The sequence below is a fragment of the Asterias amurensis genome, chromosome 11 (assembly GCF_032118995.1).
Source record: "Asterias amurensis chromosome 11, ASM3211899v1".
NCBI classification, from domain to species: domain Eukaryota; kingdom Metazoa; phylum Echinodermata; class Asteroidea; order Forcipulatida; family Asteriidae; genus Asterias; species Asterias amurensis.
Genome location: NC_092658.1, coordinates 21,040,723 through 21,053,530, shown reverse-complemented (window position 1 = coordinate 21,053,530; position 12,808 = coordinate 21,040,723). Strand labels below are relative to the sequence as shown.

At 37.4% G+C, this 12,808-nt stretch overlaps 1 protein-coding gene across 3 annotated transcripts in view; it reads left to right on the top strand.

Annotated features, from left to right (window-relative positions):
- Window positions 1-12,808, top strand: part of LOC139943834 (AP-4 complex accessory subunit tepsin-like) — a 226,851-nt gene that overhangs the window by 180,428 nt on the left and 33,615 nt on the right. For 2 of the 3 annotated variants that reach the window (XM_071940668.1, XM_071940667.1), the window contains exon 9: window positions 9,252-9,332. In XM_071940668.1, the coding sequence (XP_071796769.1) occupies window positions 9,330-9,332 (3 nt within the window). In that variant the 5' untranslated portion in view covers window positions 9,252-9,329. Of the gene's footprint in view, window positions 1-9,251; window positions 9,333-12,808 lie in introns of those variants that run through there. The other variant, XM_071940666.1, reaches the window with a different exon arrangement.

Sequence of the window (12,808 nt, the reverse complement as noted above, 5' to 3'; positions counted from 1 at the left end):
CGAGTAGGTCAAATTTTTGACTCCCATAAATGGCCGACCGTGTTAGTTTGCAAAGCAAAAGGAAAACCATGCAATTTCGAGGCAAATGTGTGTGGATCATTGTATTCTACTTTTTAAACATCTTTCTAACCATATGCATTTTATATCAAACGGTTACAAACGCTTTTCAAAGACCAACTCGACCGATCCAAGGCAACATGTTCATTTAAAGGGGACGTGTTTCGTTGGTTTTTGAAACCGTTTGATTGGTTTAATTCTTTTAAAAATTGTACAGTCATACATTCAAACTAACCTGTGAAAATTTCCTTTTAAAAGGTTATAGTTTTTTTATGTATCGCAGAAAACTCGAAGCGTTTATGTCGACGCAGAAAGAATAATCTCCAATAGGAGACTTTGGGACGCTAGGTGGCAGCAGACTTACCAGGTAAATTTCCATTGTTTGTGTAGTTCTGAGCATGCGCAAATTACCAAGAGCAACGGACTTTACCTGGTATGTCTGCTGCCACCAAGCGTCCCAAAAGTCTCCCAAGGAACACACAAAATGAGAAACGTATTTGACAGAAACTTTTATCGGAATCTGCTGTAACTTCTAACCAAGTAGGCCTTTATTGATGTTAGGAGTGATTAACAAACATGTACCATACATTACCAATAAGAGCATCCGGCATTTTATCATTTCTTTGTAGTTTGTTTTAAACCTATTGCACACGATATTCATTATGACATGAAAGGTGGACGATGGAGCAGGCATAAAGCAGCATTTTCATGGGTGATGTGGAGGTTTAACTTTTGGTATATCTTGGAATGGAACACTTTAAAAAATATATCTCTGGAGGAGGGATTGGTAACAGAGGATCCCAAGTTAAAATAAAAAAGAAAAAACATCAGCATGTTTTCTGGGCACGCCATTGTTTACACCTGCTCAGTGCCTTAAAAAGTTAGGTTTTTATTTCTTCATTATCTTCTTCATTTCTTACTATTTCCTCCCTTCATAGCTGTTTTCTTCGAAATAGTCCCCACCCCTCTTGTCCGTGCCATTACCACAAAGTATTACAAGAGTTAAGTACCGTGATAACTTCGATCGACCTCGTTCAAAAACACTCCTCCTCGTGCTCCCTCTCCTAGTAAGTGGGGTCGATAATTATTTTAAAACCTGGGTCGAGGTTGGGCCGAGAAAGCCACGTTCGTCATGTCATGGGGCGAGCAGCTCAGAGCTCGCAGTCATATACACAGAACACTCAACTCGAGAACGGCTGAAATAGTTAAACAGTGTAAGTACACAGTGCACCAAAAATACCCCCTCTGCAACTATTTCATTTCAAGCATGCTTGAGCGGAGACTAGGACATTTGGGAAATTATGATTGAGAGGTTTTGGATACTATTCTACATCACATCTAGTTTACTTTGAAGGAAATTCCAAACATGGACCAATCTTGAAGGTATTACTCTCATCTTTATCTTTTGCAGTTGGAAAAACATCTCATGTGGAAATGAAAATAGTGGTTGGTCTATTTCGGTAACCTCGTGTAATAGAAAGTTCATATCACACGATCTGATCAGGTGTTGTTTGGTTGTCATCGCGTCCTCAAAAGTTCGAGATTACTGGTAAAAATTAAAATCTCGATGACAGTAACACTTGTCTTAAAGGAAAAGTATACCTTTGGTTTATGGAATCGCTAAATTGTTTTAATCAAATATAGATATATTTCAATACGTTTATTTTAATGTTGCCATAAAGTGTACATGTGTGTACATCATTAAAGTTAATATACATGATAATGAATAAATAATGGCAAACCACAGATGTAGTAAAGACAATAACAATTTACACGGAAGTTGAGTAAATAATTACAAACGGGACAACATCTTGGCATAAGGTGAAGCAAGGCTTTTGTTCCCGTACCTACGGACAGACAAAAAAACGAACAAACAAACAAACACACCAACAGACTATCACAACACTGACGTACATAAAAAACATGTACATGTACATGTATGGGTACAAAGACAAAACATCATCCAGAAAATATATCATAACTTTTCATTCTTAACTAAGAATTAAGTACTGTTGTTAATTTAATATAGATGTAAACAACAAAACTAACCTGTGAAAATTTTATTTCAAAAGGTGGTCTTGTTTTGGAGATATCGCTGAAAATCCGGAGTGAGTATTCAAGATGAGAAGCATTACTGACAGTAACGCCTCTGAGATTCGGGGCATAACAGCTTCTTTTTCCATAACTACATTATTTTGAGGTGAAATGTGCATGCTACAAGTTGTTCGTGCACTGTGCGTGGCACTAACAAAAGTATTCTCTCTTTTTTCTTGAAAATATATCATCTGTCTAACTTCGTTCGGAGACGAGATTAATTTTGCTCTTTCGGTGAAAACTTTGCCGATGCAACTTTGAAGTACCGGTAACAAATCTAAACAATTATCCCAAGGAATCTCTGGGGAAATACTTCCTAATTGTCGGACTTGAAGGGTTTGATAAGTAAAGCTACAATATACAAAGAACCTTCTAGGCCTGTGTGTACAGACATAAAATATTTGCAAGGAGCTTTTGGGAATTATTCTGGATTAATGAAACCTTATTTCATTCGGCTTGGCCCGAACTTAGTTATAGTTTGATATTGAATATTGGACATTCAAATAGGTTTGAATAGTGAATGTTTATTTTGTACATCGATATTGGACATTGGACTTTCACATATGTTTGTACAGCGAATGTCTATCTTGTACATCAATATTGGACATTGGACTTTCACATAGGTTTGTACAGTGAATGTCTATCTTGTATATCAATATTGGACATTGGACTTTCACATAGGTTTGTACAGTGATGTCTATCTTGTGCATCGATATTGGACATTGGACTTTCATATAGGTTTGTACAGTGAATGTCTATCTTGTATACACAGTGGTTTTAAAAGTAAATGTTTAGTAATCAGCTCTGTTGTTGTTTATGTTGTTGTTTACTTCAAGGTTAGGACTACACTTATCTGATCGGGCTATCAACCCAAATTAACTGTCATCGTCAAAATGGCGTATAATACAAGTTATGAATGATTTCGTATAACTTTTTTTTTACATAACTCAATCCAGTTGGTGTTGGAGGGTCCTCGGGGTTCTTGATTTATAAATAGACTTTTTATTTGATATCCATTAGACAAGAAAACACAGAAGTTACTCAAGCTTGGCGCCATAATTTGAATACTGCATAAAAGTCAACACAACCAGGACTAGTTGTCATGGCGATGAACATTTGCGCGCGCTTTCTACCGCCGATTCAATAACAAGGAATGTTCCCCTATGGCAGTTCATGTAATTCCCAAACATGAAAAAACAAATCAATTTCACATGTAGAAAAACACAATAAAACCGCCTGGATTAACAGAGATTTGGGGTTTGAAGAAAAGAGTAATGCATTTTAAAAGAAAAAGGCTTGGGGTCTTTTTCTGCCGGTAATTACCGGAAGTCGAAGCTGAGCAAGTGTTTATGAAAGCCCGTCGGCACAGTGTTAATATAGGCGATATCTATGTTAAAGGGAGTATGGTTTTTGGAACCGTCTGATTTTTTTTTTTTATCTCCATGTAAAATGATGCAAAGTCAAAGGTACATCTATATAGCAGGATCCTGCCAGGTGCTTAAAAGGCTGGTATCTGGCGTTACTAATAAGCCTCGAAGTGTGACGCCACAAGCTCAGGCTAAGCCTAGTCTGGTACCCTGTGTGCAAAAATGGCTCAAAATTGCAAGTTGTCGCAACTCTATAAATACACAGCTCTGAACCAGAAAGATTCGCAAAAGGCCCTGTTACGTCATCACTCATGTTACGTCATCACTCATGTTACGTCATATCCGGGAAATGAGTTTCGAGCAGACAAGGAACTATACATTGATTATGTTATGAGATGTGCCACTTTCTTCGTACATAGTACGTGCAGGCAAGAAGTTTTTTATTCCATTGAGTGGTGTTGTGCGTGCAGGCTCTGTGACCCTTTTGTTTTTATGTGATTTCTCAAGTAACATTGACTATTTTGAGATAGATGTTAAATTTTCATCGGGATACTAGAATACTGTTTGGTTTTAACCCTTACACTGATGAGTGTAAACCTTTGTACTGAGCAGAACATACTAATACTATGTATGTGTAAAACCATGACATTGTCTAGTTCCATCTTATAGCAGAGATCCCAATTTTATTGGAAGTTACTAAGTACAAAAAACCCATATCTTCCACAGTAGACACGGAGAGCCAATCCAAGATGTCATATGAACAAACAAAGGCTTATAGACCTACTTGTTGTGCTTAATCGATTAAGTTGCTTGCTTAATCAGATCGTGTGTGCTTAAATTACCAATGCAGTTATGCTTTAAGCAATCAGTTGCTATCTAATGATTGCATATCCACGGGTTTGTTCAAATATTTTGACAAAAAATACGCTTTAACATATTTATCTCACGAATTGCATACGTTGTTTTTCCAGTTTTTCCACGATTTTTACAAAAGTTGATGGATGCTTGATTTATTGATTTCATTTGACAGCTGAGAATTGTCCCCAAACGACTAAGGAATAAACTAGAATCATCAATTGTCATAATGTCTTGATTCTACTCAATCGTGAATAATGGATTTAGAACAACCAAAGACCATGTCAAACGGGGGGATTTTTACAGGCAACTTCGGGACAACTAGCTGCCATGCATGAAAAAATTTGACTCAAAAATTTTGATTTAAAATTCAATAGGTATTTTGATGGGGGTCGAGAAAGTTACAAGCTTTCATTTGAGCCATTGCTCGAAAAAGTCCGGCAATTATTAGTAGCAGTGAACTAAAGTGCTCAAAATTAGTTTTTGTCGGGATCCCGACAATATATCACGTGACCAATTCTTATGTGTTTTATAAGAAACTTTTAAGTTTTTGCCATGGTTCCGGACCATTAAAAGTAAAAGTTAAACTTTTTTCGTTGGAGCGGGTGATACTCTTTGAAATACCATTCACTCAAAAAAAAAATTTTTTTTAATGTTTGGGGCAAAAAGTCTGACATAGCATCTTTAAAGGTGTTTTCTCATTTAACTTTCCCTGAAAATAAAACTCCATTGATATGAACTTTGAACCGCTCTATGCTTTATAAAATAATTGGACTTGTCTCCAGTCTGAACTTTGACCCGCTCTAGAACTAGCCTCTTGAATAAAGTAGACTTGTCCCCAGTCTGAACTTTGAACCGCTCTAGAACATAGCTTCTTGATAAACTCGACTTGTCCCCAGTCTGAACTTTGAACCGCTCTATGCTTGATAAATTAGACTTGTCCCCTGTCTGAATTTTGAACCATTCTAGAGCTATCTGTTCAATAAATATTAGACTTGTCACCAGTCTTAACTTTGAACCGCTTTAGAACTCACCGCTTGCTAAATTAGACTTGTCTCCAGTCTGAACTTTGAACCGCTTCAGAACTAACTGATTGTTAAACTAGACTTGCCCATAGTATATCGTGTATCCTTGGAAAGTCTTTCAATAGCACGTACAGCGCTAATAACGAGCTATACTTCATGCGCAATGTCATTCAACGCAATCACGCGCTCCAATTAACTTTTCCATTTTCTGTTTGAGCCTCAAACTATTTGAATAATTTGGAAAGTAAAACTGGATGCTTCGAGTTAACAACAACTGACTGGATTTTGTATTAATTTACGGGCAGGCGCTTCATGCATACCTGAGTTTTCCAGCGCAGTTTCTAAAGCTCATGGCCGATTTACGTTCAACTTAAAAATAAATTATCTTTTACGCGTCACCAATTACTAGGTCACGAGTTTACAGTCTTCAAATCAATCAAACAAGGGGGGTAAATTTATGTTCAATATTAAAAAGTGTTGTTATTTTTTGTTCTCGATCACTATTAATAGAATAAATTTGGTTTGCGGTAACACCATGAGATATCTTTTTCCATAACCGCAAGTTTTTCTCATCATTATTATATCGATTAATTACCAAACGTAGGACTATACAGACTTTAAAGGTACTGGACACTATTGGTAATATTACTCAAAATAATTATTAGCATAAAAAACTTACTTGGTAACAAGCGATGGAGAGCTGTTGATAGTATAAAACATTGTGAGAAGGAAGTAATTTCTCACTGAAGTGTTTGAATTTGATTTCGAGACCTCAGAATTCGATTTTGAGGTCCCGAAATCAAGCATCTGAGAGCACACAAGTTCGTGTGACAAGGGTGTTTTTTCTTCCATTATTAATCTCGCAACTTTGACGACCAATATTGAGCTCTAATAAGTCATTTCTCACTCAAATATTTGAGCTAAATTCGAGACCTCCACTGAGGTCTCAAACTCAAGCATCTAAAAGCACTCAACTTGTGCGACAAGGGTGTTTTTTCTTCCATTATTTTCTCGCAACGTCCAATATTGAGTTCACAGGTTTGTTATACTTTGCATGTTGAGATAAGGTGTCCAGTGTCTTTAAAGGGAGTGGACACTATTGGTATTACTCAAAATAATTATTAGCACAAAACCTTACTTGGTAACGAGTAAGGGAGAGGTTTAGAACTTGAGGTCTCGAAATCAACCATCTAAACGCACACAACTTTGTGTGACAAGGGTGTTTTTTCTTTCATTATTATCTCGCAAGTTCGATGACCGACTGAGCTCAAATTTTCACAGGTTTGTTATTTTATGCATATGTTGAGATACACCAACTGTGAAGGCTAGTCTTTGACAATTACCAATAGTGTCCAGTGTCTTTAATGGGATATGTTGCTCGTGATCTGATGGCGTGGGAAGCCGCTGGCGTAATGATGCTCCATCTACTCTAGCAAAAGCATACACAGAGCAACCTTATATCCCAATGTCATACCCAACCAAGCAGTAGAAATCACATCAAATTTAGTGTTACCATGCACGTACGCCTGCCTGTATGACCTAACTCAATCTACACATTAGGGTAGGCCACGTTGGTTTCTGAGTACCCTAGACACAGATGGGTTTATAGAGGTATGGCATTAACGAAAGCACACCTGTGACTTATTTTCAGTTTAAATCTTAAAGGCACTGCTGCAGCCGATTTCACGAAACGCTAGGATTAAGCCTATCTCGAGTTAGAACGAGTAAATCGTCCAAACTTAGGATCAATCTTAAGGTCTGCATGCCACGGTTGGGACTCGTCCTAAGTCCTAAGATTAGTCTTAAGTTAGGAAGAGTTTTGAGGAATCGACGGCTGGACACTTTTGTTTATTATCAAAAACCAGTATTTTCACTTATTGTATCCCAACATGTGCATAAAATAACAAATCTGTGAAAATTTGGACTCAATTGGTCCTCGAAATTACAAGATAATAATGAAAGAAAAACACCCTGTTTTGCACAAAATGTGTGTGCTTTTATTTTACTAAATGCCCAAGAAAAGGCTTTTGGCCTGAGGCCCTTTTGTCATTCGAGTGAGACCTCTTTCTCAACAACTACGTTACTTGAGAAGTAGCCGTTTCTCACAATGTGTTATACCATCAACTTACCAAGTTAGTTTTCTAACAATTATTTTGAGTAATTACCAATTATAGTGTCCAGTGCATTTAAGACTAAAATCAATTGTGTGTGGTCTTTTTTTCTTCTAGTTTTTCTATATTTAATTTCGGTTGTATGAAGCCAATGATTCTCAGAAAAGTAAACTTAATCACTATATTAGCAAAGAACCTTAGGGAAAAAAGACAAGGAAGGACGATTCATTGGGGTTTTTTTTCATGGGATTTTGTATCTTTGCAAATCCTGTTTTCCATCTCTGTGAGACTGTGATGTCTTATACATGTGTGTATTTAAGGAAGGTTGATTTCTCTAGACACTGCGCCGTTTGCGTCTTGAGTTGATAGAAAGGACATGTTTTCAGGTTCGGAAATCCTTCAAAATGTTTTCTCACATATCAAATAGATTTTGCGTGCTCGTGTCCACCTGCACTCACACCCACACAATATACCTCTTGGAAAAGATTCTCAGTTGGTTGTATAGGATGGCCCTTCGAGGCCACTCGAGTTAACCGTGTCCTGGGAGGGGGAAAACAAATCGGCAGTGGAAATTAAAGGCATTGGACACTATTGATAATTACTCAAAAATGATTGTAAGCATAAAAACTTACTTGCAACGCTAGCAATGGGGAGATGTTGATAGTGTAACACATTGTGACAACTGCTCCCTTTGAAGTAACGTAGTTTTTTTGTGAGATAATTTCTCACTCCAGAATACTTCAGGACTGGAGAAAGTTTAGGTTCATCAATTGGCCAGGGAAGTTGCAAAAATCAATGACAGAAAAAACACCATTCGAAACGTCGAGACCAAACCGGCTCTTTTCAGAGCCAACACTCACTCAAAAGAGATGTACACATGGTTGTACCCGCATGTTTATTTTTTTTTTACTTTTTTTCACACCATGCAAAGCTTCAAGCAATACTTGAAAACACCCTTGTTGCACAATAAATTTTGTGCTTTCATAGATGACTGAAAAGGGCTCTTTCGCAAAAACTACGCTACTTCAGAGAGGTTCAGAGGGAGTAAAATGCTTTGTATCAAATTTGTCCAGTGCCTTTAAAGATAGGCTGCAATACTAACCGATATGGGATTTGAAACAACTCCGTTTAGGATTTGATTTGACAAGCTAATGGTGCTCCATAATCAATTTGTTATGTTCATATGACATTCTCTGAAATGTTTGTCTTAAATTGTATAATACTCGACTGGATAGCTTTTGAAAACACGGGTGTGGGTTTGATAGGCTTCGTCAGTTATTGGTTACTTGCGCTTTCTTTGGGGCTTCAAACAGGCAGAAAACCCAGGCCCTAAGCCCAATACCATTGTAGTTTCGAAAAGAGACCCACGAATGGTCCAACCCAAGATCGCTCATTGGCACGGGTACGCTACACCTATGAATTACCTAATTCATTATTGAGCTGCAAATGCTTCATTGCGCATTTAGGTTAAGGAGAATGGATGAGAAAGTGTAGATTCGTGATAGAATGTATGAGCCGAATCTACACTTTAGAGTCTTATCTCTAACTTGAAGGTGTGTTTCCTTACAGGGCTTCAATCAGGTAGACGGAGTTAAAGCCCTGGCCGATTGGCACGTGCATTCGCAAAGAGTCACACGAATGGGACAACGAAAAAGTGTATTTAGAATCGTGATAGAATGTACCATCCGAATCTACACTTTAGAACCTTTATTCTCTGACTAAAACGTATGATTTCCTTACAGGGCTTCAACCAAGCCGAGATCGTGGTTAGACACAAAGAGTCACATGCATGGTACAGCTCAAGACCTCTCCTCATCGGCATGGTACGTTAATTCATAAATCGACCATTTACTAATTCAACATTGAAATGGAAATGCTTCACTGTGCATTTAAGTGAGGGAAAATGTATACGAGAAAGTGTAGATTCGTGATAGAATGTATGTACGAGCCCAATCTATACTTAGGAGTACATTCTCTGACTTAAACGTGTATGAACTGCAAATGCTTCACTGTGCGTTTAATTGGTTATAATTGGTTATAATCCCTTATACTGTACCTGAAAAAGGGAGGGTCACAAAGTATTGTTAGATTTGTGCTGAAAATTAATTTGAATATTACAAATATTTCATCCACCAGTTCATGGTACCAAAACAAGTGTTCTACGTTAAACTGCAAAATAAAACAAAACGCATAGCACTCGATGATATTTTCAACTGGATTTACGAATACTGCCTTAGGCCTTCCGTCATCTCTTAACAAACAAGTTCTACTACGTCATAATACGTCACAATACGTCATTCCGTAATGTGACACGATAAGTCGTGTTTTATTACATACACCACATGTCATGTTCTACTTCTGCCAATAGACCAGAGTTGAAGATTCTGGGTCGAGAAAAAATAGAAATATTAACAGCATTTTGTTTTGTCTATAATCTTCGGTTTGGTATGCAGTCACTGTTTATCCAGCTATCTATAATGCAAGATAATGGCATGTTTAAAGTCTTTGAAAGGGATTGTTTACGTTTAAACCATTGAATATTAATGAAAACACAATTCCTCATCATAAAGCTATGGATTTGAACTCAATCTGTCGTCGAAGCTGCAACAGAATAATGGAAGAGAAAAACAAAACTTTTCATTTATTAACCTCTTTCAAAAGTAGTCGAAGCATGAAAGAATCAAGATCCAATGTTCACTTAAAAAGAAAGTCGCAGCGAAATCAATCCAGCTGGTCATGCAGTGAAAACTCATCGACGGTTATTTTAAAATCACTTAAAAAGAAAGTCGCAGCGAAATCAATCCAGCTGGTCATGCAGTGAAAACTCATCGACGGTTATTTTAAAATGGTAATTGCTTATTCAAGTAGAAAGAAACAATCTATACACTGAACTGAATGTACACTTTCTGTGTCATGCATGAAAGGTACCATTGAGACAATGTTTGGGCTATGTGACTGTCCCATAGTGACATGTGAAAACTTCGATTTTAATCTGTATCTTATTTTTGAAAAAGGAGCCATGTTCCTGATTGAGCATTCACTGTTAGGTACTTAGACTATAGTTTGTGGTCATAAACGGCTATCAATTCGCGATAAAACAAGACCAACTCATCAGTCCTCGAAAGAGGAATCGGAATTGTTTATATCATTTTTTCTGTATAGAAAATAATATATGACAAATGTTATTTTGAATAACAGATTGAGAGATGTCAATTTAGGAAATTATTGAACATTTTAAAGCAATTAAGCTTCGAGCTGCTTGCGCAGTATCGGAAGGTAGCGCTAATAATTAAACGCCACTCATGTATCAATATCAAATGTCACAAGAGGGCCTCCTCCGAACTTCACGGCTTTAAAGAGTAAATGTTGTCACAGTTCCTTTTTGTAAAAAGCTATCCATACAAACAGGAAAGTTGGAATAACTAAAAACACTTGTTTAAGAAAAGATTGCCATACTTTTTTCACTTTCGTAATGATGTTTCCGATTACGATTACGTCATAAATATTGTTTAGAAGCTCACTGCGTGGTGATGTCACAGTTTACGATTACGGTTACGTCGTAATAAACTGCCAATTAAAACGTATGTTTTGGTGAACACAATTCTCTTCTCAAATTTTCTAAACAGCTGGATAGACACTATCAAGCCCCAAAATAATTGTGTATGTACAAGGGACATTATGTGTTTACCATTACGCCATCGTACTAATTTTTTCAGTACGTATTCTTTGTGTCTAGGCCTTGTGTTTAAAAATTGCAGTGAGATAATGGGAGACTTTGAAACGCTAGGTGGCAGCAGACTTACCAGGTAAATTTCCATTGTTTACGTAGTTCTGAGCGTGCGCATAATATGACCGAGAACAATAGACCTTATCGCAAATACCAATGCGCAAGCGCAGACTGTTGAATGAGGTGCATTGTGGGATAGATATTAATCAAATTTTGCTACCAGCTAGACCACAATGCATCTAATTCCAAGCTTTACGCGCGCGCCCCAGTATTTGCGAAAAGGTCTATGGATTTTACCTGTTAAGTCTGCTGCCACCAAGCGTCCATAAAGTCTCCCATTGTTTTATGACCAACAGTTTGAAAACGTTATCTCAATGTTATGGATATATCAGTCAACCATCGCTGTGTCAGATCATTGGTGAAAAGGGGCACTTGAGTCTGTTGAATACAAGATCTGCAAGGAGTTACTCCATTATGTATATGTTGTGTCTTTATAACAAAATGTGTACCCTTGGTTGTGGCTTTGCACATTCTGTAATTTGATTTTTAAACGCGCGTCAGGGGCAACGGTGCTCTACTTTGTAAACCCATCTAGGTTATTGATGCTGATTTGAGCTCAGCTGTATAGACACTTCGACCCTGCACTGATTTGCACAGTCATGTTTGAGAAGTCCAATTTTGACGATGACTATAGAGCAAGCTAGTCGAAACGTATAGACCAATTTAAGAACTGACTCCGCGGTCATGCAGTTAGTTACGATCATTATAAGCTAAAGTATTAGTCCCAGCCAATTTTATATACCTTCCACCCGGGTAGTAGTTAGAAAAGCAGGGCAGTTCTTTTCAGAACTGAGAAGTCTCCCGAACATCCGATAAATCTACTCTGCGGTAGTAGAATAAAGAAAGAATAAAAGTTCTCTATTAAAGAACAAACTCTACCTGGCATGTAGAAACACACATGGTGTTACCGCAAAGCAAAGGAATAAACTGACCTTTAAAAAATGACCCATAAAGTACGACTGGATTGGAACGGTGGAAACAATGTTGAATTCACTCAATCCTTGATGTAGTTGATCCCAATCGATTGACCTTAATTACCAACTGATAAGACAGACTGTGGGTTTTTGAAGTCGACCTTGATGTATGGATCTGTAGTACTTAGCTACAGGCTAGAATGAATCCAAGTTCTTGAAAAATTATGTTGCAGCAAGAAGGCTTGACGTGTATAGTGTGTGATCGATGTGTGTTAGTTCTGCTATGCAGTTTCTGAACATTTTAATGGTTAATATGCCTAACCTGAATCATACTGGGCCCAATTTCATAGAGCTGCTAAGCACACAAATTTGCTTAGCACGAATTTTCTTCCTTGATAAAAACAGGATTACCAACCAAATTTCTACGTGATTTTCAGGATAAGCAAACAACAGCTGAATACCATCAACAAGCGATACGCAAAGAATTGAAATTTTGTTGGTAATCCTGTTTTCTTCAAGAAAGAAATTTCATGCTAAGCAAATTGTTGTGCTTAGCAGCTCTATGAAATTGGGCCCAGGTTGTTAATTCACAGATTGC